This window comes from Durio zibethinus, chromosome 3 (assembly GCF_047325235.1).
Source record: "Durio zibethinus cultivar Kanyao isolate XHJ-2024 chromosome 3, ASM4732523v1, whole genome shotgun sequence".
In the NCBI taxonomy this organism is placed as follows: domain Eukaryota; kingdom Viridiplantae; phylum Streptophyta; class Magnoliopsida; order Malvales; family Malvaceae; genus Durio; species Durio zibethinus.
Window position 1 is genome coordinate 37,939,991 of NC_143164.1, and position 27,595 is coordinate 37,967,585.

The following is a 27,595-nucleotide window of genomic DNA, read 5'->3' on the forward strand; positions in this document are numbered from 1 at the left end:
TCAATTCCAGAGCATGGCAATTCATTCAAAAAACAAGTGAATTTAGTTTACCATACTATATAAATAATGATCTCGAGATAACATGGATTTGTTGGCCATGTGTGCTATTTGTTCTCCATTTTCATCTCATTTCTTCTTCTCTAAAAAATAGCCGGAAACTTGCAGCCATGGCCGATGTCAATATGGAACTCTACGAGGAGTAACCATCTAACCTATTTATTAATGATCGATAACAAAAGTAAAACAATGAAAATTACTTTTGTATTACTTGCTCTTTGATCAACTGGCTTAGTTGAGTTTGATGATTGACTATTGAAAAAGGTAATTTCATTAATTATTGAAAAAATCCTAATGTTCAAGTGGGTTTGGGATTGTCCTGTTAAGGCTATAACCTACTAACGTAAGCCCAATCCAAGCCCAATCTTGAAAATTCCACACGTTGATCCGAAACCCGAACAATCTGACCCGAGAGACTGCCACGTCACCCTCAACCTCCCTCCTTCCTCTACTACCTTCTTTGAAGAGGGTTCCGGAATTTACATTTTGCAGAGCAACTTCAAATTCAAAAAGGAAAGGAAAAAAAAAAAAAAAAAAGGAAGAAAGGGGGACACGATGGATCCAGAGAAGGCATTGGAGTTAGTAAAGAGCGGAGCAACACTTCTCCTTCTTGACGTTCCTCAATACACTCTTATCGGTATCGACACTCAGGTACTTTACCAGCTGCCAATCTCTGTTTGTTTCTTGCGAAACTGGAAAGAGAATATCATATTATAATTAATCCGACTTCTGAAATTTTCGGTTGTTTGCAGGTGTTTTCGGTGGGTCCTGCTTTTAAAGGAATAAAAATGATTCCCCCGGGAGTTCATTTCGTCTTTTACAGCTCTTCTACCAGGTTATAAAAAAGAAAACCTTTTTTCTTTCCCTAAATAAAAGTTACAAAATAATAAGCTGAAAGTTTAGTGCTTTGTTAACTGAATTTGTCGTTGATGTGATAAGTGATTATTCTTTTATTATTATACTTTGTCTAGTAAGTACTGAATTAAGCTTTAAAATGATATTGGTTTGATGTTGTCCTTCTACATGAATAAATGTTGGGCAACTCAAATTATCAACATGTATAAAAATGAGTGTGGCTGTGATGAAAATGTTATGCTGGATGTGTTGGCATTCGCGGAAAGATAAGATTTAGGAGTAAATGCGTGAGGGAAAAAGTGGGTGTTGCACTTCTTGTGTGCTTAACAAGTGGATCATGTTTTTGGTGATTTTGATACGTAAAGAACAGGTCTACTAGGTACCTTTGAATACATGAGTTAGTGGAGGATGCCCCTGCCAAGAGAAGGAGAATAGATGGAGCTTTAAAATATCATTTTTACCAAGTTTACAAGTAGAAACAATAGGCCGCAGTTGTGCAATAAGATCTATATAGCCAATACCATGTAATAGAAAAGAAAAAGACTTAATGTTTCTTGTTGCTGCCTGGCAATGACTTGATAGGATCGTAGCCCATCACCTAACATAGGATGCATCACTAGTTCAAATTAGCATAACATGTTACCACAAAAAAAAAAAAAAAAAACCGTATGTTTCACCATTCGCCTTAACACTTCATTTGGAGATCTAAATCATTGGCTTTTATTGGTTAACATGCAGAGATGGCAAAGAGTTTTCACCAATTATTGGCTTCTTTATTGATGCTGGCCGCTCTCAGGTTTGAACTCCTCTAATCATATTTATGGAAAATTGTGATTGTGTAGTGGCATTACCGTATTATACTGATGCTTCTAATATTTTAAATAGATTATAGAAAAGGAACTGGTGGGTGTATGGTGTTTTATTGCTATACAATAAAGTTTATCGAGGAAAACTTATATATATATATATATATATATTAAATATATAATGCTTTTCTGTCTATTGATATCTGATCTTTATTGTATACTGCTGCATTATTATTATTATTTTTTTTAATGATGGTATTTATGGGCACTGATATTATCTAAATTACAGTAGTTGAGATGTTGGCATTGTTGTACAACATCTTTGCTGAGTAAATATGTGGACTGGTTAGAGTTTTAATTTAGCCGTTTACTTGTTTCTCACTTATATATTGGAATCTGTCAAGAACATGTTCTCAAGCAATTTGTCAAGAGCATGAACTCAAGCAAACACAAAATTCTTTGTTAATTCATCTCTGAATGGGAGCAAGACATAACTTGTATGAATATATCCTACCGTTTGCAGGTGGTTGTCCGTATGTGGGATAAAAAGGAGGAATGCTTACTTAAAGTATCAGAAGAAGAGGTTTGTATTCTTGTTAATTGTGTTTCTTATATTCTTTTTGATGATGCATGCACATACCAATTTCATATTAGACTGTTAACCTGCTATATTTGTTAACCTCAGAATGTAAAGCAGTCCTATTTCTTGAATAATGCTTTTATTAGGCATACGTCAGGGCATATGCATCTTAGAAACAAAACAAACTGACCTCTACTGTGCAGTCAAGTTTGCTCCCCAGTTCTCTTTGCCCTGTTCCAAGTTCTTCAACTGCTTTGGTCCAGCCTTGTACTCTGATGATTGAGCAAAAAAGTTGTCTGTTAATGCACACTTCAAGTGCATATGCACACTATCTGAGACATTCTGTTATTAATGGAGCTAGGAGTTTTGCTGGAACTTAAATAAAGAATCTGATCCTTTTTCTTAGTTGGTAGGTTCTTGTTGCTTATTGCTTAAGCTCTTCGTATTAGAGAAGTGGATTTGAGTTTTGTAAAATCGATATCAGCCATCCTGTGTTACTGTGCTGAGATATTTTTAGGTCAATGCATGTTTTGAGATCTCGAGGCAATGAATATTTATTGAGCACCATGAGGAATATATAGAATACAATGGCACAATATGATCCATATAGTTTGCCGCCACATAGTGGGCCTTGGCTTTGTTTGTAGTTGTTGTGATGGTGGTGATGGTGCTAGTCTCTTATCCATTACTATTTTAAATACTTGGTTTATGGTTTACTTAAATTTTTATTTGTTGGAACACTGCTCTGAGGAGAAAATGCTTATGATTTCTGAAGATTTCAATTGAGCTATTTTTTGCAAATATAAAGAGCTGCTTCTTTGTTTTTCCTTTTATAATGCATTTAATTAATTTGTCCTTTATTTCTGTTTTTAGGGAGAAAGATACAGTAAAGCTGTTAGAAGTTTGGAGTTTGACAAGAATCTTGGGCCCTATGATCTAAGCCAATATGTGGATTGGAAGAAATTGTCTAATTACATTACGAAAAGCACTTTTGATCGATTAGGTTTGTTCTTTTTAGATACAGCCTTTGGTTCACCTCGTGTATGACACTGTTGTTAGGATCTTTCTACTTTTGCTTATGTATGGAAGCTCATGCTTTTAACTCCTCACCTGGGCTTGCTTAAGTTTCTGTTTATCATTTTTCTTGTTTTTAGCATGGGAATATAAGGCGTGTAGTGAGATTAAATTTGGAAACATGTGAACTGGGTAGACAGCTCATTTACAACATAATTTTGTATGGTAATTTTTACTTCCTTTATTCTTTTTTTATCAGTGTGTAAAAAAGTTCTTAGAGTTCCATTAACATTTTTTAATAGAATCATCAAGCCCTTAACAATGGCTCCTCAAAGGAAAATTTTTATGGCTTGTGAAATTTCTTGATTAGGCTTCTTTGAAATGGGGTGCTTGACTTATAGCTGCCTAAGAGTTCAGTGTTTATCTGGGGTATGTCATGTGTGACATGTTGCATTGTTGATTTTTAGTGATACAAGGACTTTTGGTGGGTTTATATATATAATGTACTCTTTTAATTATAGTCAGCCTAGCATGATCTAAAGTGATACATCCAATGTGCAGAACCCATTGGCGGAGAAATTACAGTCATATATGAATCTGGGATGGTGAAAAACACTTGTAAGAGCACCATGGAGAGAGCTGTAGATGAGCATTTGAGGAATAGTAAGTTCTCTACACCTGCTGAGAAACCTCCGAAAAGAGGATGTTACTATACGCCAATTCCCCGTGTCATAAAGCAAAAAGGAATTGAAAGTGAACAACTTACTTCTTTGAATCTTGACAAGGCAAGTATTGCTAAATATGGTGTTAAGTATAATTAAATTTGAAAAGTTTCTAAATGGCATTTTCTCATTTAGATGTAAATTTTTGCTTCTCTATGCAGACAGAACTGTTAGAAACCTTACTGGTGAAGGCTTATGGCAGCTCTGAAGAGTCACTTATTGGGGAGCTGCAATTTGCATTTATAGCATTTTTGGTATGAACAGAATAACATGACATTTTCCCTTAAGATTGGATACTGTTTGAGTTTTACAGCATGTAATAATCCTGCAGATGGGGCAATCACTTGAAGCATTCATGCAATGGAAATTGTTGGTCAGCCTTCTGTTTGGCTGTATTGAGGCTGTAAGTAGTTATTTATCTGCCAATTTTTGCTTAATTTGTGAACTATTGTATTAAAAAGTGTGGTTTTTACTGTTATATTAACATCCTAGTGGACCCGTTATAAATGATTGGCCTGTATTCTGTTGGTATGGCATTTCTATCACCTAAAAGAGCTAGGCGGAAAAAATGAAAAATGTTGTTAATTTCTTCTTTGTTTTTCTTTTCTCATTTCTTCTCTATATTACCACAACATCTCTATCCATCATAATATCATTACCCTTATTGATTATTGTTGATGATTTTCTTGTCTCTTTATTAGGCAGAAAGTATTTTGATGCTTCTTAGATGTGTTGGTATCACTCTTCTTGTCAAAGTTGTCAAAGCACTGTTTGCAAACCTAAAGGGTTGAATGCATTACAGAGTTCAAGCATAATAGTGGAAAAGAGTCTTAAAGTATGTTTGGATAATGTTTAAGGCTCTTATCCTTGCTTATTCTGGTGTAATAGCAATTTATATCTTGCAATGGTTATAATTTCTTCAAGTTAACGTCTGCAAATGACCTGGCTTAGAAAAGGTGCCACTACACCTTCCACTTGTTACATTGGGGTGAATAAAATCTGAGATATTGTAGAGTACGAAGAATAAGCCACTTGAGGTCAATTACTCATGTAATGATATCTGAATATTAATGGGTAAGTTAATTGATCTTCTATCAACAATGGGGAGATATATTGATAAGAAGGAAACTCACTAGTCGGTCTTCTTAGTTAATCATCCTGATTGATTGAACTTTTAGCATTCTGAATAGGCAGCCAATGCTTGATGAGGATTGGAGTTAACCACACTCCCAAAATTTCTTGATCAGTCTGACACCCTCACATGAAGCTGCACAATTAAGGAAGCAAAAACTTGAACAGTAATTTATACTAATATGGATGCTTGATTTTGGAAAATTTGTTGGTAAGAGATCCTAGGTCTGCCCTTGGACATCCAAATAAATCCGTGCTAATTACTCAACATTCTGTTTCTGCTGCATAAATGTTTTATTGGCTCTATTTTTCAAAAGGCTTACATTTTTCTTCACGTATATTCAACTTTTTGCTTGTTTTCATTGCTAAATTACTTAATGTGAGTATGTAGCCTATGTATTCATTATTTTTTATTTGGCCTTGACTTTTTCGTTTTATATATTTTTCAGCCTTTTCATACCAGGAGTCAGCTGTTCACGAAGGTAATTTTTTGAATTGATAGTCTCTTTGTCTGGGGTCCTTTTCCTTGGGTAAATTTGTCATAACTAGTGTAATTATGCCCATTATGGTAATAACTTTATCAAAGAAAATTGGCTATCCCATGCAATTTTATGCATACAGAATTGGAGCGATCTTTCTCTCTTTAGTTTCTGTCTAATATCTATCAAAAACAGATTTTGCTTTTTGCCTGCTTCGATGTTTATAGTTTAATGTTAATATCTGACATGTGATAGGCTTGTGACAGTTCATTAAGGTCATCTATTATCAACTGAAATATGGACTTCAAAAAGATCGCACGGTTGCAGAGGCAGGGGCATCGGCATTGTTAGATGACTCATGGTTTTCTTCTGATAGCTTTCTGCACCACCTTTGCAAGGTAGTTACATGTTTTTTAGATGCATAATTGTGATGACTAATTATTAGCTTGATTATTTTGCCATGAGATAGTTGAAACCTGCATCATTTTGACGAGTTTTTGCATTTCTTTGGCAATAGGAGCACCTAACCTTTTTTTTCACCAAACTTGTTTACTCAAAGATTAAAGCAACCATTTGTTAGTAACATTAACCTTCTTGAAGATTGATTAGTAGATTGATGATGGAATTACAGGATTTCTTTTCATTGCTGCAAGATGCTTTAGTTGTTGATGGAGATCTTCTCTCATGGGTATGTGTGCTAAGCTTGCCTCTTCTATTTAGTTTTATTGATTTTATATTGCCAAAACATGTTAAAACTAGGAAAGGTTCTTTCACTTCTTCCATTTCTTCCTCATACCTTCTACCTCCTCTTTTTCTTTTCTTTTCTTTTTTTTTTTCTTCTTAAAAAGAGCCAATGATGGCAAATTATCAAGGCTAGGCTTATTATACGTAGTCTATTTCTCTTCCATCTGTAACTAATTATACCTAATTGTTATATAAAGACCGCCTGAAATTTTAGTTGTGTATGAAAGGCTTTAACATACTTCTGAAAACTTGAACATCCAAAATCTTTAGCTGTTGTGGCATCCATGATAATATAAAGCTAACTACCAATAAACACAATCTGTAATACTAACTAGTGTCTATTGGCGTATGGGTAATTTCAGTTCCTTTTTACGCCCCTGCGTTTCTGTATTTGCATATAGCCATTGTAAATTATGTTGGTGGAAATCCTGACTTCAGTCTTTGAGCACTTTCAGACAAGGAAATTAAAAGAGGTGCTTGAAAACAGTTTAGGATGGGAGTTCCAGCGGAAAAGTGCAGTTGGTGGAATCTACTTTGAGGAGGATGATGAGGTCTGTGTAATATTTTATCTCCCTAAAATTCACTAAATGCTCTCTCTCTCTCTCTTACCATTCCTTAACTTCTGCAGTATGCTCCTGTGGTTGAAATGTTGGATGAGCCAAGCGGGAGTGAACCAGCAACAGCTTAGACAGTAGCATTGTGTCTTGTCTTTGTTAACATGTTAGATAAGGTATTGGATGACTTGACTGACCCGTGTCTGTAACAGTTTTTAGAATGAATTTCCTTTTCAAAATCACTTTCATCTTCACCAATCCTATAGGCAGTGTTTGTACTTCTCCGTCTCTTTCTGGATGCCTTCCTGAAATCCTCTTCTCTGCCAAAGACAAAGAGGTCATAATCATCTGCCTCCCTCCATCTGCATTATGCATTTTGCTCAAGGAGGTGCAATCAAATGAAAGTTGCTACAACATCTAAATCCGTGATTTATAATTTATTTCAAGTAAATTAAACCACTAATTAGTTTTGTAGCTTATATATTGAGACCAACCAAAAGGCAAACATCATAATTGATGAAGTAACTCTAATCGATGTCAGACCGTTTTTTTTTTTTTTTTTTTTTTTGGTCCAAGCAATAATAACAAACAGAATTGCTTCTAAATTTAGCCCCAAAATGCTCAACAATCAAGTTCAAAGATTTTTTGATAATATCATTAATTGATCTAGTTAAAATAAAGCAACAGTCAAAACACACGAATTAAAAAGGTGGAAATGGTAAAAGTTTCCTTTACCTCGTTGTGTATGAATTGAATATTATATCAGCATCCATCAATTTGCCATTTCCATATCCTAATGACAAACATGCAATGTCTACGTCATAAGAAGGACAAGTTATTCCACACAATTTCCAAATATTACTATTATTATCTTATAAAGGGTAAGTTCCAAACCATCAATTAAGATCTTCGGATAGTTCTTTTAAAAGTGCATCCGGTGCATTAGGCAACCCATTACTGGCTTGTTGGTATTATTATTTATTTTCATCAAATGGCTATCAGAAATGACAGATTATGACATGTTACCTGTAGGAAGAAGAAAATTGGAATCTAACCTTTGAAATTTTGCGCCAAACTAGACAACAAAATGAGCTGTGGTAGTTGTCAAGCACGTCGGCCAGCAAAGATGCCAAAAGTAATTTAAAGTTTTTGATCCATGCAGAGGAGAAAGTGGGAACACAGCCTGGGGCCATCCTTTGACGCTTGACCAGAATCCTGCATTAAAAATAATAAATAAGAACAAAGAATTGATAAGTCACACTGGAAATAATAAAAGAGAATTGCTTCTTCTGGACGTTATGAGTAGCCCGAAATATTTTGATATTCGGTCGGATCCCTGTATGTTGCAAATTAAGGAATATTTTATTTGATTGGAAATTGATGAAGGCTTTGGAAATTTTCCTTGTCTATAATTTGGGTAAATTTATTTTCTCTAAATTTCAATATAGTTATTTAATTATCTCCTCATTTCAATTCATACATACAATTAATGTAAAATCAAAATTTCCCTTTTTTTTATTCCAATTGCATCATACCATAAATTTTTCTTGCAATAACTCGTGCTTTGACTTGGTCATTGTGACATTTCTATAAGAATTAAAGTTCAAAATTCAAATTCCTCCCTTTTAGGCTTCCTCGTCGCTACAATAAATATTTCTTGCCAAAGATACAACTTTATTTTAAAAAATTGGAAAATAAAACAAAATTTATATATAAATCTATAATTCGGAATGTACATTTGCAGTCCCCCCCCCCCCCCCCCCCCAATCATAAATCAACAAAAAAAAAAAAAAAACAAAAGATGAGTAAAATAGTGAATGAGAAAGGGAAAAAAAAATTTGAACATTGATTACAAGACTTCCCCGCTTTTTACCAGAACTCGAGTAACGTGAAGCTAGGAAGTATGGGCTTTTCCACTTCCCTAATACAAGAGAATCTAAAGAAAATAGTCAAAAAGGAAGTAATTTCTCTTTTTAACAAAAGCAAGTTGAATCAAAGCCACATTAATTAGTTTTCACATGAGAGAGTTGCTGTCACTGAATCCGCCCTGAACATCTCTGATAATGCATTGTGGTGTCCTGATGAGATAGGAGTGATATCAGAAGTGTTAGTCATGCTGCTGGAGGTGATGCTGAAACTGCTAGGTACTGGCATAGAAGGCCAAACAAAAGCAGGCTTGAAGGCTGGAACACGGGGCACATCCATGGACCCTGATATAATCTGAAGGATTGCCTGTGTTTTAGGCCTTTCACTAGCAATAGGATGTGAACATGCTAGACCAAGTAATAACAATCTCTCAGCTTCTTCAACTACATACACGTTACCTAACCTTTCATCCACTGCCTCGAGTATCCTCCTTTCTCCATGTAGCCACCAAACCCAATCTACCAACAGCTGGAATTCACCTATTTTAGTCCATGGACGTTGCCCACAAACCACTTCTAGCAACACTGCCCCAAAGCCATAAATATCAGACTCCCTGGTGGCCTTGGCAGTGTGGAAACACTCCGGTGCAATGTACCCCATGGTGCCAGGCACCCCCTCCATCTCTGCATAGGAAGTCTTCTCGTTTTCCAAGGCTCGAGCCAATCCGAAATCACCTAACCGGGCATTAAAGTTGGAGTCCAGCATGATGTTGCTAGCTTTAAGGTCCCGGTGCACCACTTTTTGGTCATATTCATTGTGAAGATAGTGTAAAGCTGATGCTACACCTGATATGATTTTGTACCTCAAATTCCAATTCAGTGTTGTCTTCTCCGACACACAAAATATATGAGTATCTAAGCTCCCATTTGGCATATAATCGTATACTAAAAGCAGCATACCATTCTTGTGACACCATCCTGGTGAATTTAAAATTGCAAGAACAAGTGATGAAGCAGCTATAACAAACTTTATATACTGAATGAAGAAAACTGCTCTGCTATGAATAAAATATGCCTTTGGATACTTAGAACAGCAGCAACCTAACTCTTGCACGTTGGGATGTGAAGTTTCATTGGACAAAAGACCAATTAAAAGAAATATAAAACAGACTGACATTTCCAATGTTTGTAAAGGAGTTGTTTGTGAGTTATAACCCAAAACAGACCCTGAGTTATCATAGCTAATCTTTTATTTCTCTTACTAGCCCCCAACATATGCTTCATGCATCAAGTGATGCAAACATTTTAGTATTCTACTCAAATGGGTAATTTAAAATTGGAATATGAAATTCAATTATAATTTTATTATAGTTAATAAACAAATATAATAAACTTCACAATTTTGTTCAGATATGATCGATTTTCATTTTATTTAGATACCTATCTCTCCTTCCTATCGTTGTTCAATATGACAGACTCAGCAAAATTAGGAACATGGTGTATTTTCATGAAAGAGACCGAGGAAGATTTTACAAACGTACACCTTAAACTCAAATCTGCTAGTAAACTTTTTTTTTTTATGCTAAGTTTTATTTTATGGCCTAATTTATGTGATTAAGAAAGAAAGAGAATTTGGGAAATATTAGCAGATAAATGTCAATGTCTAAATCTTAATAGAGAGTAGAGTTTGGAAGAGTAGTTACCTAGCAAGGGAACAAGTTGCTTGTGGCGCAACCGGTTGATGATAGTAAGCTCAGCCAAGAAATCGTCTTTACCCTTAATGTCCCCGGAAAACTTCTTGACTGCAATTTCCAGATTCTCCTTCTGCAGCAGCCCTCTATAGACCACCCCAAATCCGCCCTGACCTAGCTTGTGCTTATCATTAAAATTGTTGGTAGCCTTTTTCAGTTCTCTAAACCGAAACTCCCTGGGAGTTCCTGGAAGACTCTTGAGTGCTCCCAATATATTAGGGTCAGATCTAGCCCTCCATTTCTTGTACCAATAATAAGTCAACCCTCCGATTCCAAGCAGGAAAAGTACCACTACTGGAACTCCAATCGCCAATCCAATCTTGAACCATTTTTTTCCTTTGTTCTTATCAGGAAGCACTTCTATAGTCAAGTTCCATTTGAGCACACAGTTAAGCTGAACATGGCTGCCTGTTGATGCTGAAAAACCCAAATAAGAGTTTTGTTTGACAATGCTGCTGAGATCAAGATCAGAACTCAAGACTGGCTTGGAGGGTTTGGAAGGTGTTGGGGAAGACACCTGCTCCTGCTCTGCCATGTAAACTTGTATCGACTTTTGTTTACCATCATATTGGATCCACACGACGTAAAACTTAGTACTACTTGGAGCAATTTGGATGCCAAATTCGGAAAAAGACACAGTCTTGCTGGATCTAACACTGTTGATGTTTAGACCAATATGGTTGTCATCTGGATCAAAATCCTGTTTAAAAGTGTCGAGTTCGATGGCCACAAGGTTGTTTGAAGAAAGGCCATCGATGGATGAGTTTGTCAATCCTAGGTATCCGCCAGAACTACCAGGAGGAAGGATGAGGTCAGGAGCAATCAGGAAAGCAACACCTTCTCCAGGAACAGAGTTATTAACTCGAAAAACATTGATAAGAAAAGAGGTATTAAATGAAGCCACCCAGGAATTTCCATCCCAGAGCTTGAAATTTTGATTGAAGAAGATTCTGCCAGACCTGTTGCTGAGACTGAAATTACCAACGGAATCAGGGGTGACTTGAAGGGCATCATTGCTGATTGTAGCTGGCTTTATAACTGCAAAACTGTTGTAGTAGGAGCTGTCAAATGGCCCAAAGTGGTAGTTTAAGATTTCCAGCATCTGTTTTTCTGCCATCGCCAACATTAAATGAAAAATCATTACCCCAATAAGCCATACCACTTGAACCCTCATTTTCGAAACTAAAGCTGCTGAAGCCGTACCGTCAAACGCAATACAACGAAGAAGGAAGATGCTGCAAACATCAAACATAAATCTTTTGACAGTGCTGTTTCGGGTCTCTCCCTTTTATTATTTTTTTTATATTAAATGCACCATCCAAGAAAAAGAGGTGAATTTGACAGGGTTTTGATCTTATCTGTTGCAACTTTCCATTGAAATATTGTGATTGGAATTATTTTATTATACCTAGCGTTGCTCCTCACAATTCGTCACTTTATGTCTTATAATTTCAGTGCTTCGCTTTTTTAGAAAAACTTTGTATTTCCCTACTTTATTCATGTTACCTCCAGCTGAGAATTATTACATACTTGAATATTTAAAGAAAAAATAAAATAAGTAACAAACTTATTACGTGCTAAGGCTTCATAATAAGGGTTGAGAATTATTACATACTTAGAATCATTTCCTAATTGTGAAAATTGTAAGGAAGAAAATGTTCAACAGGTTTTATACATGCTGACAGACAATATGCTCGGACTAGAATTTTGAGTTCTAACAACTTACTAATAATTGCGTTAGGCTTAGGCAGAAGGAAAAGTCCATCCACTTGTGGGCTTTTTAGCACAATCATGGCTACCATCTAAGCTGTAGACATCTTTTAATCGATCTTAACGGATAGTTAAATAATATATAATCTTTACAGATAATTAATCAAATTCTTAAAGAGCATTGGCGGTGGCTTAGACAAAAAGCAGAGCGTGCCTGCAGTGTGCACCCAAAAAATAAAAAACATATGATTGTTACCAACATTTGTTTAATAAAGTATGCAAAATTCTTGCAATTATTTTATATGTTTATATGTTTATCTTAATAATTCTTGCAAGAATTTTGTGTACTTTTATAAACAAATGCTATTAATCATGTGTTTATATATATATATATATATATGTAACAGCCACCTTTGCAGATTTGTGGCATAGGCCAGCAAAGAATGACTCTCAGTTGACCACACCAACCAGCCTAGTAATCCCTCACCATTCAAAATCAAACAATATTTGAAGGGCAAAAATTACAAGAGACGAGAACGCAGCCTGTCATTAAGCCAACATGTGAGCCCACGAAATGGGCCTCCTTGTGTTTTGTATTTGTTAGAACCTTTGTTTGTCAACGGAATCACACTCTCTTCATATTTTGATTAGTTTTTAAGGCCCAATTTTTTTTTCCCTTCTTTTCTTTATGTAAATTGTACATATGCTTGGTGGAAATTAAGTACATTAGTAGAATCGGATATGACTGTGCAGTTCCTTAAGATTTGAAGCTGAAAAAGGAATCTTGCTTGCTAAAATTGAAAATTTCCAGAACAAGTGGTGGTAACAATTAATCTCAAAATTTCTCGCAAGAATTTCACACTAGCTAATACCAAATTTCTTGTTGTCCTCATCTCTAAAGCCATCAGGATTTTATCACATGCACACTTTCTGCAAGAAGAAAGCACAGACCCTTTGTTGTTTGTGCACAAATTTCAGTTTAACGTTTGAATTTTCTGAAGTTTAAAATTTTAAAGTAAAAAAGATACTAAAAGAGCAGTATACATGTCAGCAGTGCATCCATCAATCCAGCTAGCATGACTAGAGAGAGAGAGAGAGAGAGAGAGAGAGAGAGAGAGAGAGAGAGAGAGAGAGAGGAAAAAAATGTTCACAAAGTTTTTTGTTTCTTGAGTCTGATTTGCAGGTGTTGCATGAATGCATCGCACTATTTCCAAGTAGAACCACCTAGCCTAATCACCTCTTCACCACTGTTGTCCCTCTTAGGTCCCCATTCCAAGCCATCTCCTTTTTTATCACTTAAATCACCGTACAAATCCTTCAGCTTCGCCAAATTGCTGGATGTAGACGTCTTCTCCTTAGTTCCCTCTTTTTGTGGACTTAAATGACGATCTAAATGACTGTTGCCGGCTTGCAGACTACGACTTCTGCTCCTACTGGGACTTCGGCTTCTGCTCCTATAAGAATGCCTATTGTCATCACGGACCTCTTCAAAGTCCCTTCTATCCATGTACCTTGACCTTCGATCATAATCATGCCTTCGCTCCCTATCCCTCTCCTTGTCCCTGTTTCTTTCTCTATCACGATCACGATCCCTGTTTCTATCTCGACTATCACGGTCCCGATCCCGACTCCTATCATGAGCTCGGTCACGGTCCCTGCCCCTTTCTCTTTCTCTTTCTCTTTCTCTTTCTCTTTCTCTTTCTCTTTCTCTTTCCTTGTCAGAATATTCTCTATCAGAATATTCACGGTTCTGGCTGTGATGGCGGCTGGGAGATCTTCTTACATCATCACCACTGGATCTGTCATATGGTAGTGGTGGTAGGGTGCGACGCACAGGAGAAGAATCCCTAGTTGATGCACGATGGGGGGCACGCTGACCAAAGGAGACAGAAAGTGCAGCCTTCACAGAAGGCGGGCGGCGAGCAGTGTCATCAGATCCATGACGATTAGTATCCCCAGTTGCACCAGAAGGTTTAGTAGGCAGCTTCATCTTCTCAAGATTGGATACAACCTGCCGCAATACAGGAACAGGGATTCGGGGGAAAAGAGTATCAAAGTAGTACTGCAACAAGAAAATCAAGAGTATCAACTTTTTTCCCTCTATGAAAGCAAACAAAAAGAAAAAACGTGACAGGGTCAAATGTTGTTCATTTTTAACATAAATATCAAGCCAAATGGCCTAAAGGAAGTCAGACAAATAAACTGGCATTCAACTCAACCAAAGAAAACAAATCCTAAGAATCCTGGGAGCTTACAAAAGTAGACTTAAATAGTTAAGATCTAAATGGTGACTTTCTGTTAAGTATCAGACCCTATACAGAAGGAAGTTCTAGGCTGTGCTTCATGCTCCAATCCAAGCATTCGGCCTGCATTACTGCTGCAAACCAATGAAATGAATTGAAAATAAAAAGTAAAAGAAAAACTCCACAAAAAAGAATAAATTGGAGGGACCGAGAAATAGTACCTTCTTTGAACATACAACTGCAGCTAGTACAAAAATCTAATTGTCCAGAAATTCTTTGCCAATTCAGAATGCAAATAGTTTAAAGGTCATCTTGCATTTAAGTTCTACATTTCAGGATCACGCAGCATGCACTACTTAAGACTAATTATGTTCTGCACTAAGAATTTCTTAAAATATCACCCAAATTTCTTCTACAACCGTGAAATAGACTTCAAATGATTTTTGCAGGAATCACAGTAGATTTAACACAGAATGTGACTTTGAACACAGTAGATTCAAATATTCGCATGTAATCGTAGCTTTAGTAATAAGTTGACCAACTCTATTCATTTCACAAACAAAATTCCATTTGGGACATTGACAGAAGCTGTTCAGGCAAACTTCAATGCACTCGTCCACATCAGATAAGGATTCCCTCATATGTGCATCATCTTAAGTAGGTATATTTCAAAAATCTAAAATCATGAAAGAAAACACTTTTTTAAAATTTTTAATAGCTGCAGGTAGAAGTATAAAATTAAATGACATCTCTGGTTGATTTATTATGGAGGATCACAAACATTTGGTGTAGCAACCGTCCTTACCACCAGATAGATTATCATAAATAAAATGCCGATTTTAATAAGACAACCTAGGATCTGACACTTACTTTTTTGCACATTATGCTTACAAAATTCAAATTGATCAAAATATCATTAAATGGTCACTAAAAGGTGGAGCAAGTTGACTTGCAAACAGAAGGGAAAACATTTTTTGTATCGTAAAGAATGTTGAATATTCACTCCCACTAACCTGTCCAAGAAGTAAATCACGCACGTATACACCCATTGTGGTCATTCGTCCATTAGATCCAGGGGGGAATTCCTGAAACAAGAAACGATGATTTCAACTTTTGCCCAAAACAGAAACCAAGTTCCACATGCTAAAACCAACAAAAAAAAGGGGGGGAATAAAATGAATAAAATGAATTGTTATTCCTAATATATTTATATAGTTTTTTTAATCATCAATTTATTATCACTAAAAAAACCAGTCAACGAAAAAGAAATATATATATTCTAGCCTGAGTGCTTGCAGAGTAATGATGACAGAAGTTATGCCACAAGAAATCATGATAAATTAGAGAAGGCTTTGTTTCAATCTATCCATCCAAACCCAAGCTTAACTGGATTAACTAGTCAGCCTATTCTTCACTTAATTCATGCAGGAACATAAGCATGAATGTCGAGGTAACAATCATCCCTGAGACAGATATTTACCTACATTTAAACATGAAATGGCTCATTAAACAAACTACAAGCCATGATAGCACTAGAACCAAAGGATAAAGGACTAATTCGGCCATACATTCCAACCATTTTACTACAACCATAGCATCCGAAATTCTGGTGCAGAAATGGACCTAAAGAAATTTATAGAGTAACTTAACATCAAATATCAAACATTACTAATAGCCAGATATAATACAAAGTAAAAAACCTAATGCCGTGTTTACATTACTAATAGCCAGATATAATGCAAAGTAAAAAACCCAATGCTGTGTTTTGGAACATAAATTTGAGAAGGTCAATTGGGAATTGGATTCAAACATTAACTTAGGCAAAATGGATTCTGGGCCTGAAGATCAACTCATTTTTCAAACCCAAGTTTGAATAACAGAAAACAACTCTTATCTACTAGTCATATAAAAACTGCCAATACTTCTCTTCCTCCTTACAACCACAGCAGCACACCATAACTAATGGAATCCCTCCATTCTCCCTCAACCCCTTTTTTTCTCACTTGCACTCTCCAACATCTTTTCATTCTCACATCAAGAGCAATGGCTCAAAAATAAAACCTATCATCCTACCTCCAACCTTCATCTATTTCCTTATCTCTGCTTTTCAATCACCTTCTTCTGCAGAAGCTGAGTCCAAACGTTCAGGAAAGTGTCAAACGTTTATCTCAAACCCAGACTCCTGTCGACATAGGTTTGGCACCCTATATTGCAAAGTCCATGTAACAAAGCCAAAGAAAAATAGCAGAAGACTAATGTCTGAGGCAAAAAGTGAACTTTGTTAAACAAAATGTAACACTAGATGATATCAGTATAAACAAACCAAAATATATGGAACTTTATTGGAAGATAAGGCTTTTGTAATTCTTATTTTAAAGACACCATACACATTATGAGGCAGAAGTAAGCATCATTAAATGGCCAGATTCAACATCTTGTGAGGCAAGAAGAAATTTCTTAACCAATAGAAAAATAAAAATATCCACAATATATTGACCCACAATCTCACATACCAAACTAATGTAAACGATGTAGTACATAAACAGATTTTACCATGTTACTAATTCAAGATACCACAAAACATTTAAGCGGTCAAAACTCCTAGTACCTCCTCATCTTTGATGTATGGTTCAAACCAAGTCCATAAAGTCTTTGGATCTGCAGCATATCTCAAGTAGAGGAATCCAATCTGCAACCAAAATTTTAAGCCATCAACTATATGCTTAATAGCTCAAAGCAGCATATCAACCATACACGGATATAAATTGTAAAAAGACCAGAAAATAGGAATAATGAAACTGTAAAAAGATGCAAGTAAAAGTTAAATTTTCATGCTTAATTTCAAGAAACTAGATAGCAAGGAATCTGAATTAGTATAGTTAGGCAATTCTTAAACTGTGGGAATAGTCCACACAATATAAGTAAATTAGTAGAGTTAGAACAAGAACTACTGGTTCATTATTTCACAGAACCTTGACTGAGAATATCTTAGAAACCAATAAAAAGAAGCACAAAAACTAACCAAACCAAGATAAACGATGACAATATACTGGAGTGAAGGGTGAAAAAAGCATCATAAAAGAAAAAAATGAAAACTCAATCTTGGTTTATAGTTTCTAAAAGGCAAAATATGAAGTTAGAACACGCAAGAGAATTTGCAAACCTACACAACGTCTAACCTTGGCTGTAGCAATATGGAAATTGGATCTGGTTCCTATGTTCATATAACCACTACTAAATCCATTGCTATAATACATAAAAATAATAAGCAAAGTGAATGAATTGTGAGAACTGAGTCAACAGACATGTTGATCTATCATTACATAAAACCCATGACTGAGAAAATCTCAGTAACAATAAAAGAGACTCATCAAACCTTGATATTGTAGATAGCAAGGTACGAAAATAGAGGGGTTGGTCAAACTCTCAGTAACTCAAAGAAACAAGGACACCTCAACCTTTACTTGTAGAAATCTGCTATGTAAAACAATAAAATTATAACATTTATATATTTACTTTTACACTAATACAACGAAAATAAGGCAAGCTTGGTCAGGCACACCACTCTAATAAACAAGCTGTTTTAACTTCTGAAGTTCAAAAATACAAACAACAATGATAATAACACAATACAATAGTCATGTTTAAATCCTAATCAAGTTGCAATGGCAACTTCACTTTCACAGAAGTACTAAAGAAATATAACATCGATAATAAATGTTAGTTTCTATTAACAAAAGTAGGAAAGTTCCAGCCACACTACACATCAAAGATCAAAAAACATGAAGAAATACAAAATAATGGTGAAACGACTATCTCTCCTTTCTGCCAACAATTTCTACCATGGTCGAAGGATAAATTTTAGATAAATGGGAAAGGTTCCACTTACTGCTCTAATATAAGGAGAATCGGGGTGCTTCAATAGCCCATGCATTTGTTTGACAGTAAGTTTCATGGTAAAAAACTTGTAAAGAAGGCAGAATGCAGTAGAAGGACCACGACAGTTCCCAGTCATCCACGGCTCAACATGATCAACTTGATTGTAAATTTCATCAATGACTTCGTGATATGTCTTTAATCGGTAAAGCTCTTTGAAATAATCAGAGGATAGTATATTCATACAAAGCACCTTCTCTAACAATGAATCAATCGGTTTACCACATGTCTGTATCTCCATGACGATAACTGCACTGTCAACACAAGAATACCCCAAACAAAGTGTCATAAGTCATAACCTTATTCCACTCAAAATAACATCATGTGATTTTTGAGAAAGATACTTAAAAAAAAATCAGAATCAGAACCAGAAAACCGCATGCCGTTTCTAATAAAAATAAAAAGAAAAACCTCGCAATTATTCCAGATACAAGAACCTACCTAATTAAATTAAACGAAAAAGAAAGCTTGAATCAAAACCCTAAAAGGTTGAATCGAAGAAACAAATCCTTTGAAATTTTTTATTTTTAGGTAACAAAAAGGATATCCTAGATCAGAATCGATGAATTAATTAGTCAAATTAATAAGGAAACTAAAGAGAAGCAGTTGATAGATTCAACAGAAAGATCAGAAAAAAAAAATAAAAGAAAAAAATACCGAAACTTCGAAAAGAAAAGGTGAAATTTTGAGAAACGCACCACTAAAAATCGAGAGAGTGCTGATAAAATGGGAATGAAAGCAAGTGAATGGTATAGAAGAGGACAAATAAAATAAACCCTAACTCGAAGAGAGGCTCTCTGAATGCCTGCCTATCTCTTTTAGTTAATCGACCTTTGGGGTTGTATAAATTATTAGTTGTGTGACCGGTCGGACCGGGTGACGCGTTCACAACATTGCCCAAAGCCGACTCGTCCATTTAAAATAAATATTAAAATATTGTTAATAAGTTGACCAATTTGTAATTGTCGTTGTATTTGAAACTTCAGAGTCGCTGTTCTATTTCACTTAACGGATAATCTCTTCTTAAATTGTAATTAAATATAATAAAATATTTAATGTAATATTTAAATTTTAAAATTTTTTAATATTTTATTTAAATTATAAATCAATAATTAATATAAAAATTAATTTATAAAAAAAATGTTTGAGATCTTTTATTAAAAATCTTGCCATATAGGATGGAATGCAAAATGTTTGTTTTTTTTAATCAATGAGAAATGTATGAATGCTATTATTCAAAGAGTTCGAACCACCATTTTCAAAATTTTAAAAAAAAAATGTTAATGGGTTCAAGAACTTGGAGGCTTGGAAACAATAATTAACCTAAGACTAATTTCATAGATAGATTTCATTATCCTCAAGTAAAGACGACTTTGCTTATACATTAAAAGAATAAATAAAACATTTTTTTTTGTTCGAAAACAAAGAAGATATTTACTTATCTCTAATTTCTTATAAATAATTCAATTCAAGGGAAGTAAGGTGGCAATGAGAGCCTATTTCTTCCCTATCATCAGCCTCACAGCTATCACAGTGAGAGCCAATTGGAGCCAAGTGTGTTCCATAACTTAAAAATGAAAAGCTGGACTACATTTCAAATCTAAAGTTTCAGATTAATTCATGTAAGATAATATGCTTCCAAGGGAAGCAATTCACGTCAAATTAAAATTCCATGAATTCTTAGGGATCATGTCAACAGTACCACCACATCCTAAATCAGAAATCTACTTCACTAGATCACTATCAACCAGATAATTGAGCACTGCAAACTTCAATCATTAGGGAGAATGGAAATTAACTTTAACAAAGGAACTGTAGATAATAACATTCAACTGTCCAAGCAACAATCAACGATATGACAGCTGACAACCGGGATCAAAACCTGAATATTAGACACTCAAACACAAGATAACACGCTGAGAAAAAACTAAAGCAAACTTCAAAATCAAAGCAGACTCTATGAGCACTCTTTATTCTTAGTAGCAGAAAACACCTTCAAATGCAAAAACACAACCTTTAGCAGCGACCATCTGCAAGACAGAGGCATCATGTCATTCCTCTTCAGATTCGGATTCTGCACTCTGGAGCCAATCAATAAAAGGCTTAGTATTCTTCCATATCTGGGAGTCTTTGTTCTCCCCCTTCAGACCTTCTTGATACCATTGCAGTATGTACTCCTCCTCCAACACATCAGCATCATAGAGTGCTTTCAAAACTAAAGCAACTTCCTTCAACGAACTTGAGCTGGCCTTTCCACAAAATGACCCAATAGCTTTAAGCAGAAGCAGCTGTGATTCCTCATCTTGAGCAACAGCAGCAGCAAAGTAGTTTTTCTTCTTAGCCACCTCCTTCGCAAACCCTTTCTTGATGCCATCAAAGAGTGCCTCTAACAGCGCAATCATCTTTTCCTGGCCAGAACCAGAAAGAGATCCCAAAAGGGACTTCAATTGATTAGCAGAAACACCTTTCTTCAAATTTTCTTTCAACTCCTCAACAATGGTCTCATGAAGGTCTGAGTAGCCATTCTCGGCCTTGTGATCATCTTGCCTTGGTGAAGACATAACGTTTGAATTGTTGCTTGCCTTACTAGTCATCTTTGTTTTCTTTTCTGATTCATTTGTAGATAATATGACCATATCTGCTGTAACTGCACTCAGTTGCTCTTGGATTCGCTGCTGAGCTGCCTCTAGTGATGTATCTGTTTGCCACTGCACATCATCATCATCATCATCATCCTCATCAACCTCTTCCTTTTCATCAACTTGACTGTGAGGTGGTGAAACGTGATCATCATCAGAGCCACCAGCTTTCTTCATAGTTGGGCTGACTTTACTGCTGCCTTCCTTAGACGAGGAGCCTTTCTTCTTTCCCTCTTTCTTAAGTTTTTTCTGCTCTTCATCTGCAGCCTCACCTTCCTTAAGTCGTTCCTTTTCAGCCCTCTTTAGTGCCTTCTTGTCTTTTGATCCTTTCTTCACTTCAGGTGGGTTTTTCAAGATGAAAGTTGTCAGCTTATCTCTCATATCAACATCTGAAACAAAACCACATGCAGCACAGCTCAATTGGATCATCTGATTCTTAGTTATCAATATCTCAGTTTCAGGGTTTCCACAGCCATAACACTGCACATATTTCTTGATGAAATTCTCAAGAAGTCCAGCAAGCTTAGCAGTATCATGGGATCCATTAACAAGAGAAATCCCAGTTTTTCCATCAAATTTAGACTGAGCACCAAGCTCACAGCCAAAATACTTGGTTGTATAAGAGGCTGGCCTTGCCAATGCCTTTGCAATATCAACCATGTTGACTATGTTTGTTTTGATGCCATTTCCTCGGCCCTCAATCTTGGTGATCATTTTGGGCATCTTATACCTGTAGAAGGCATCATCGCTATTTCCAGCACCAATATTCTGCAAAGCCATTTTCAACAACAATTCAAAACAAAATAGCTGAAAGCCACAGGCAACAAATACTAGAAATCAGAGTGTATGCAGCAGTAAAATCTTCTAAAGTTTCGTAAGGTATGAGAGAAGACTGATCTTCTGCAATCACAAAAGGTTGCAACCAGCTGCAACCATGAAAATCTGGTTGTTCTTGAATTGATCCAAGACGCATACAGCCAAATTTATGTGACAAAGGTCTGATCTTTTTTCTAACTGAAGGACAATGCTCTCCAAGCAAACCAATTGATCCCAAATAGGGAATGGCCTGTATGGACATAAAAGAAACTTCGAACTTTTACACACTGCACCTTGAAACTCTGCTGTTAGCAGCAGCACCTGCAAGCTTGTCAACAAAATACATGTCCATAAGGAAACACAAGATAGATATACATAGAATTGGTAACAAAATTTCATGTCCACAACTCATAAGCAAACCCCAAACATGCCCACAAGAAACTTACGAGGAGATCATGTAAAGAATACATAATTCATTCCAACACTTATATAAAGCATTCTATTGACCAGCTGGAGTTTCAGAAACTAATATGTTAACCAATAATATGTTTGTCTTCAATATATTAGAAGCACATATTCACATCGTTACACTAAAAAAGCATACCAACAATAACATTTATTATTTTTTGGCCAAAAAGAACATTTATTTAAAAATTCAAAGTAAAATAAAGCTCATAACAATACTAATTTTACATCATGCATTAAAAAGAGTACATTTACGAAAAAAAAAAAAAAAACTGAAAGTTCACAATTTTTTAAAATTTTCACTAATACTAAATACTATGCCATTATGTTGTTTTTAGATCTAACTTATTCTCTAAATTTTCAAATGAATTAGCTATTTATTCAATTTAAATTTATTTTTCTCTTATTATTTTTTTAACCTTAAAGATTACAACTTTTTTTTCATTTAAAAATATAATCAGCTTTGTAATCTAAATAACACATATAACCGACATGGAAAATAAATCAAATACAAAATAAATATATCTCAAAAAAGAAAAATCAAGACAACCAAAAAATAATCAAAGATTCAATTTTTCTTTCATATCCAATTCATCCATTGATTCCTTCAATAAATACCGATTAAACAAACAAAGATCCCGCACCGATCATTACATAAAAAAATAGAAATATAAAAGGAAACGATCATCGAATTAAAAATAAATCGAAAGTTTTAGATTATTTACCTGAAATATCTTTCGTTAAGGGAGATATACACTAGGGGGTATGGTTTCAAGGGATTTGCGCGTGTGGGATGTTTTGATTTGGGGTTGAGATGGTTTATATAGGGATTGCAGTTGAGGTCAAGAATTTTGGTTGCGGAATGCAGGGACCACATTAGGCTCCATGATTTTGCATGCTGTTTTTTTATTTTTTGACGCTAATTTAAATAAAATAAAATAAAAGGTAAAAAAATACTAAATATTAAATTCCTTTATTTCCTTTTTTATAAACTTCTTCTTTTTTAGGAGATAATAACAAACCCAAAAGAAAATGAAGAATGGAGAAAATTAATATTAAGAGAAGGAAAATAAAAAGGAATTTGATTTATTTTGGTTGAATGTGTGGCCAAAAGTAAATTGTAGTAATATAACAGTGAACAAGAAAAGAAAAAAAATTAAAAGTGGGTTTTTTTTTTTTTTGTAACATCAAAAGAGTGGGTTTTTCAAGTCGAAGAAAATTTCAATTGATTTGATTTTTTATTATAATTTACAACACTCATTCAATTAATAATTTATGTGTATACCAAACTAAGAAAATTAAAAAATCACATGAAATTAAAGAAATTTCAATTACTTTTCTTATTTACCAATTTAGAAAAAGTTTCACCTCATATCTATGTAAGTAATACAAATTAAAAGAACCAAAAAATAAATACAAATTAAATGGTAAAAAGAGATTTTGAAATCTTGAGGTCTCATGTTCATATATTAGCATGTGTAATTTTATCCAATTTTGCATAGAATTTATCTTATTAGTTTTAGTTTATTAATTGATTTAGGTATTTTGTTAAATTTTATATGAAATGTGATATTTAATATAGTGTGTTTATAAATTCTACTTGTAAATATAAAAATCATATTTCTGATATTTATTTATATATATATATATATATGAAAATCTTATTATTTTTATTTCATAAAAATTCTTGTTTGCCTTTTATAACCATCATATAGCTAAAATTAAAAAAAAAAGAGCCTTTAATATAATATATAACTCGAGATTTTGATTTGTTTGATTAAATTAGAAAAGTGACATATCTATATATTTATTTAATTTGTCTGATTAAATTAGGAAATCAACATTTAATTAGAGTTTTTTTATGGGCCAGCAAAATGGTACACAATTGCAATCTCACCGCCCGTAGTGTCTGTCTTTCGTGGACAAAAAGATAAAAGAAGAACAAATCACAAGTGTAGCCCATTAATTAATTCATGATAAATTAATACGACCCAAGCTTAAATTTAGTTCCGTCGAAATGCAACAGTGGCAACGCGTGATCTCATGTATAGATCCACCACATTAACATGTAGGATAAGTCCGAACGTATCTGAGTGTTTCTTGGTACGTATTGGCCCTTGGGGCATTGCAATAAATATATATATATATATTTCTTTGATTGAATTTTCGTCCTCTAATTACACCAATTAATTCATGCATCTTTTTTGTAAACTATATTATTAATGCAAAATATATTTAATCACCTACAATTAAGCAGCATTACATAAGAAGAAAAACATCTTTCTTTTGACACAACTTACAGGCATGCATGCTCTCAAATTGAGCTATACTCAAGATTGACTTGAAGATTGTTTAAACTTAAAACTCTGTTAGATCAGTACAGTCAAGCTCAAAAGCTCGAATTATAAGATGACATTCAAGTCGTCCAGCAATTGAAATCTTGGCTTGAGCAACTATATTTTAATTGTACAATTATTCATTCAATTTATGAGATTCTATCGGCATATATGGACAGCAACTTCTTAGATAAAGGCAGCAGCTTTATTTGTAAGGATGAAATTTGCCATTTATTTTGTACACGGATAAAATAATATTGAAAATTGTTTATTTTACTAATATTAAAAAATTATTTTGTACACGGTTAATGACATTTTTAGTCAAGAGTTTCTTTGTCATTTATATAAGATAATAATTTTTAAAAATGTGTTTAACATATAACTAATTAAATTTTTTATTTGCAAATTAAGGAGGATTCGAAATTTATTTTTTGAGCAAAAGATCAATCATGCATCTATCAATTCAACCAAATAATTGGGTGTCAATGATATGAAAGTATTTTTATGTCACTGATTAAAAAACTAATTTTGTATAATAATGTAATGTCCAAATAAACAAATAAAAGTAAATTAAGAATAAAGGGAATTGAATGAGGAAGTTGCTTGAAAATGAGGCAGCAACAAGCCCGTACGTGGTGCAGCTACTTACTGGGCATATGAATATGATGAGCTGCATGCCTGCGATTGAATATTAATCTGAACGTGAACAATGGACAACCGACACCGCCACCGGCATCCTTTATTAGACACAGATGACACCCACAGGCCAGGTGACTATGATCATCATGCCAAGTCATTGACTATTCATTGTAAGTCAAACTAAGCTTCACATGCTTTTCCATTGCTTGAACGAGTAAATTAGATACATGATCTCGATATAGTATTTGAATTCAAGTCAATTATTAATTCAAACTTATATATAAAAAATAAACCATATTTTTAAAAGAAAAAAAAATTGTTCATTCTTTAGGGAGTATTGATTGATTGAGTTACCAAGAAGTTCATTTCAAGTCTATAGTCTCGAATTAAATGATGCAACTTAATTTTTTGAAACTTTCGGGGATAGATCAGATTGGAAAACGAGCATCTAGAAGTGCTCATTCATCCAATAGATTTGGACCTAAATATTATTACGACTTAATTTTGTATTTTGAAGGATAACTTTTACTCCTGATGATACCATCATTTGATAGTTTTGTATTAATGAAATTATTATACTTCAAAATAAATAAATAAAAAAGGCTTGTCATAAGTACGATCGTCTCAAGAAATCTGAAAACTTCCAACAGGTAACCTGGGCACCACGCGCAATTAACCAATAGGATTTTAGTGCGCATAAAAGAAAACCATAGAATAATTCCTACATCTTGGAAAAAAGCATGGAATAATTCCAACAGCTTAGAATTTGTAGCTTCCATTCCATAACACCCTCGCTTTCCTTGACGCGGTACTCAGCTAATCAAATTTGTCAACCCTTTCCCCTCACACCAACAACTGCCTCTCCCCGTCCCCTCAAGAATCTTCCAATCCCATTTCTGCTTTAATTATGACCTTTTCCATTTCCCCCTTTTATAAATGTATCACCTACTCTCAACAATTTCCATCTCCATCACCTTCCAAAGTAGACAAAGTCCTTTCCTCAAATCCCAAGACGTTCTCTTTAAATCTTATCTTCTTTCCTTCCAACCCTTCATAAAAAATTCCATTTTTTTCTCTATCCAATTTGCAAAATCTCCCCCTCTCCTTCCTTTTCTCTTGAAAATCCTATCATAAAATCGGGACGATACAAGACAAAGAAGAATAGCCTTTAGAATCAATATGGGGAACTATGTTTCTTGCACTTTATCAACCCCGTTAGGCAAATCAACAAAAGTGGTTCTCCCAAGCGGGGAAATCATACAATTCAATGAACCCATCAAAGCCGCTGAGCTCATGCTTGAAACACCAAACTTCTTCCTCGTAAATTCTCAATCCCTCAAGCTCGGCTGTAGGTTTTCTCCTCTCAATGCAGACGAAGACTTAGAGTTGGCCAACGTCTACGTCATGTTTCCAATGAAGAGAGTGCACTCTACGGTGACAGCAGGTGACATGGAAGTTTTGTTTCTTGCTGCAAATTCGGCTGCCAAAAAGGGTTTTGATGGAAAGATAAGTATCTTGCCAGAAGCAGCTGAAGAGGTTAATTTACAGGATGTTTCAATGGGAAATGAGGAGAAAAAAGCAATGCCGAAGCTTAACTTGGATGATATTGAAGAGTTTTCAACTCTAGAGTTCATGCATAGATTATCCATGTCAAGGTCTAAAAAACCATTGCTTGAAACCATAGCCGAAGAGCCTGTTTGTGCCAGATGATGTGGTTCCAATGAACAGAGAAAACTATAGAGAAATGATATAGAGATATTGGTGGAGAAGACTTGCTGTGAAGTTTCAATTTGTGTTATTATTTGCAAGTTGCAAGCTTTGTAGGGGAATTGTTTTGGGATCTGAACAGAAAATCGAAGATTTGATGTACAGATTTTAAAGAAAATATGTTTTGGAATGTGAAATAGCATAGGGAAAAAAGGGTCAGGTTGAATATATATATATACATATATATATATATATATATAAGTTTCAAATTCCTTTTGAGTTTTGAATTTGATTATAATCATATCTCTTGTATGTGGAAGTCATGTGCTGACTGCTGAGCGGTGAGCATGCAGCATATGAGAAGTTAGGAAATTATATGTAGGAAAAAGATTTATGTAATGCATTGTATGTAGGAAAAATATTTGTAAAAGTTGGATATGATTTTTCTTAAATTATTTTGATTTGATTTGTATGTTGTCCTACAATTATTTTAATCCAATTCTACCTTTATTATCCTTTAATTTAAATATTCAAATTTTAATTTTA

At 34.6% G+C, this 27,595-nt stretch overlaps 4 protein-coding genes and 1 pseudogene across 16 annotated transcripts; 2 read left to right on the forward strand and 3 right to left on the reverse strand.

Annotated features, from left to right (window-relative positions):
• The first annotated feature begins 515 nt into the window (after window positions 1–515).
• LOC111283512 (AAR2 protein family) lies at window positions 516–7,184 on the forward strand. 3 transcript variants are annotated; one of them, XM_022872105.2, is made up of 13 exons: window positions 518–708; window positions 810–892; window positions 1,651–1,708; window positions 2,242–2,301; window positions 3,172–3,301; window positions 3,874–4,097; window positions 4,196–4,288; window positions 4,366–4,437; window positions 5,615–5,647; window positions 5,911–6,042; window positions 6,276–6,332; window positions 6,844–6,939; window positions 7,017–7,184. In XM_022872105.2, the coding sequence occupies exons 1-13, from the start codon at window positions 613–615 to the stop codon at window positions 7,074–7,076; spliced, it is 1,194 nt and encodes a 397-aa protein (XP_022727840.2). In that variant the 5' UTR covers window positions 518–612; the 3' UTR covers window positions 7,077–7,184. The 3 variants fall into 3 exon arrangements, with proteins under 3 accessions (XP_089614964.1, XP_022727840.2, XP_089614963.1); XM_089758837.1 differs by having other exon boundaries at window positions 520–708; window positions 3,874–4,101; window positions 4,200–4,288; XM_089758838.1 differs by lacking the exon at window positions 7,017–7,184 and having other exon boundaries at window positions 516–708; window positions 3,874–4,101; window positions 4,200–4,288; window positions 6,751–6,889.
• Window positions 7,185–8,744: 1,560 nt separating this feature from the next.
• LOC111283980 (putative L-type lectin-domain containing receptor kinase S.5) lies at window positions 8,745–11,937 on the reverse strand (annotated as a pseudogene). The gene is made up of 2 exons (XR_016341128.1): window positions 10,511–11,937; window positions 8,745–9,785 (listed from the first exon to the last, which is right to left on the reverse strand). The product of XR_016341128.1 is annotated as a putative L-type lectin-domain containing receptor kinase S.5 (transcript).
• A 1,102-nt stretch (window positions 11,938–13,039) lies between these two features.
• On the reverse strand, window positions 13,040–19,267 carry ATSRL1 (PRP38 family protein). 6 transcript variants are annotated; one of them, XM_022871881.2, is made up of 6 exons: window positions 19,146–19,267; window positions 18,889–18,995; window positions 18,401–18,696; window positions 17,120–17,200; window positions 15,525–15,596; window positions 13,130–14,330 (listed from the first exon to the last, which is right to left on the reverse strand). In XM_022871881.2, the coding sequence occupies exons 3-6, from the start codon at window positions 18,686–18,688 to the stop codon at window positions 13,473–13,475; spliced, it is 1,299 nt and encodes a 432-aa protein (XP_022727616.2). In that variant the 5' UTR covers window positions 18,689–18,696; window positions 18,889–18,995; window positions 19,146–19,267; the 3' UTR covers window positions 13,130–13,472. The 6 variants fall into 6 exon arrangements, with proteins under 6 accessions (XP_022727613.2, XP_022727612.2, XP_022727616.2 ...); XM_022871879.2 differs by having other exon boundaries at window positions 18,401–18,701; XM_022871878.2 differs by lacking the exon at window positions 18,889–18,995 and having other exon boundaries at window positions 13,040–14,330.
• Window positions 19,268–20,225: 958 nt separating this feature from the next.
• On the reverse strand, window positions 20,226–23,162 carry LOC111283458 (eukaryotic translation initiation factor 5-like). 5 transcript variants are annotated; one of them, XM_022872037.2, is made up of 3 exons: window positions 23,093–23,162; window positions 22,196–22,223; window positions 20,226–21,854 (listed from the first exon to the last, which is right to left on the reverse strand). In XM_022872037.2, the coding sequence occupies exon 3, from the start codon at window positions 21,807–21,809 to the stop codon at window positions 20,499–20,501; it is 1,311 nt and encodes a 436-aa protein (XP_022727772.2). In that variant the 5' UTR covers window positions 21,810–21,854; window positions 22,196–22,223; window positions 23,093–23,162; the 3' UTR covers window positions 20,226–20,498. The 5 variants fall into 5 exon arrangements, with proteins under 5 accessions (XP_022727772.2, XP_022727771.2, XP_022727773.2 ...); XM_022872036.2 differs by having other exon boundaries at window positions 22,196–22,230; XM_022872038.2 differs by lacking the exon at window positions 22,196–22,223.
• A 3,220-nt stretch (window positions 23,163–26,382) lies between these two features.
• Window positions 26,383–27,187, forward strand: LOC111283614 (uncharacterized). Its single transcript, XM_022872176.2, has one exon. The coding sequence runs from the start codon at window positions 26,522–26,524 to the stop codon at window positions 27,050–27,052; it is 531 nt and encodes a 176-aa protein (XP_022727911.2). The 5' UTR covers window positions 26,383–26,521; the 3' UTR covers window positions 27,053–27,187.
• The last annotated feature ends 408 nt before the right edge of the window (window positions 27,188–27,595 follow it).

Excerpts from the sequence above, each read along its gene's own strand:
- LOC111283512 (XM_022872105.2), top strand. The coding sequence starts at position 613 with ATGGATCCAGAGAAGGCATTGGAGTTAGTAAAGAGCGGAGCAACACTT. Across the intron at positions 1,709-2,241 it reads TTGATGCTGGCCGCTCTCAG|GTGGTTGTCCGTATGTGGGA; the intron begins GTTTGAACTCCT and ends TACCGTTTGCAG. Across the intron at positions 6,043-6,275 it reads TTCTGCACCACCTTTGCAAG|GATTTCTTTTCATTGCTGCA; the intron begins GTAGTTACATGT and ends ATGGAATTACAG.
- ATSRL1 (XM_022871878.2), bottom strand. The coding sequence starts at position 18,688 with ATGGAGATACAGACATGTGGTAAACCGATTGATTCATTGTTAGAGAAG. Across the intron at positions 17,201-18,400 it reads ATTCTCCTTATATTAGAGCA|ATTGGATTCCTCTACTTGAG; the intron begins GTAAGTGGAACC and ends TTTTGGTTGCAG. Across the intron at positions 14,331-15,524 it reads GTGATTTACTTCTTGGACAG|TACTACTTTGATACTCTTTT; the intron begins GTTAGTGGGAGT and ends TTCTTGTTGCAG.
- LOC111283458 (XM_022872035.2), bottom strand. The coding sequence starts at position 21,866 with ATGGCTTTGCAGAATATTGGTGCTGGAAATAGCGATGATGCCTTCTAC.
- LOC111283614 (XM_022872176.2), top strand. The coding sequence starts at position 26,522 with ATGGGGAACTATGTTTCTTGCACTTTATCAACCCCGTTAGGCAAATCA.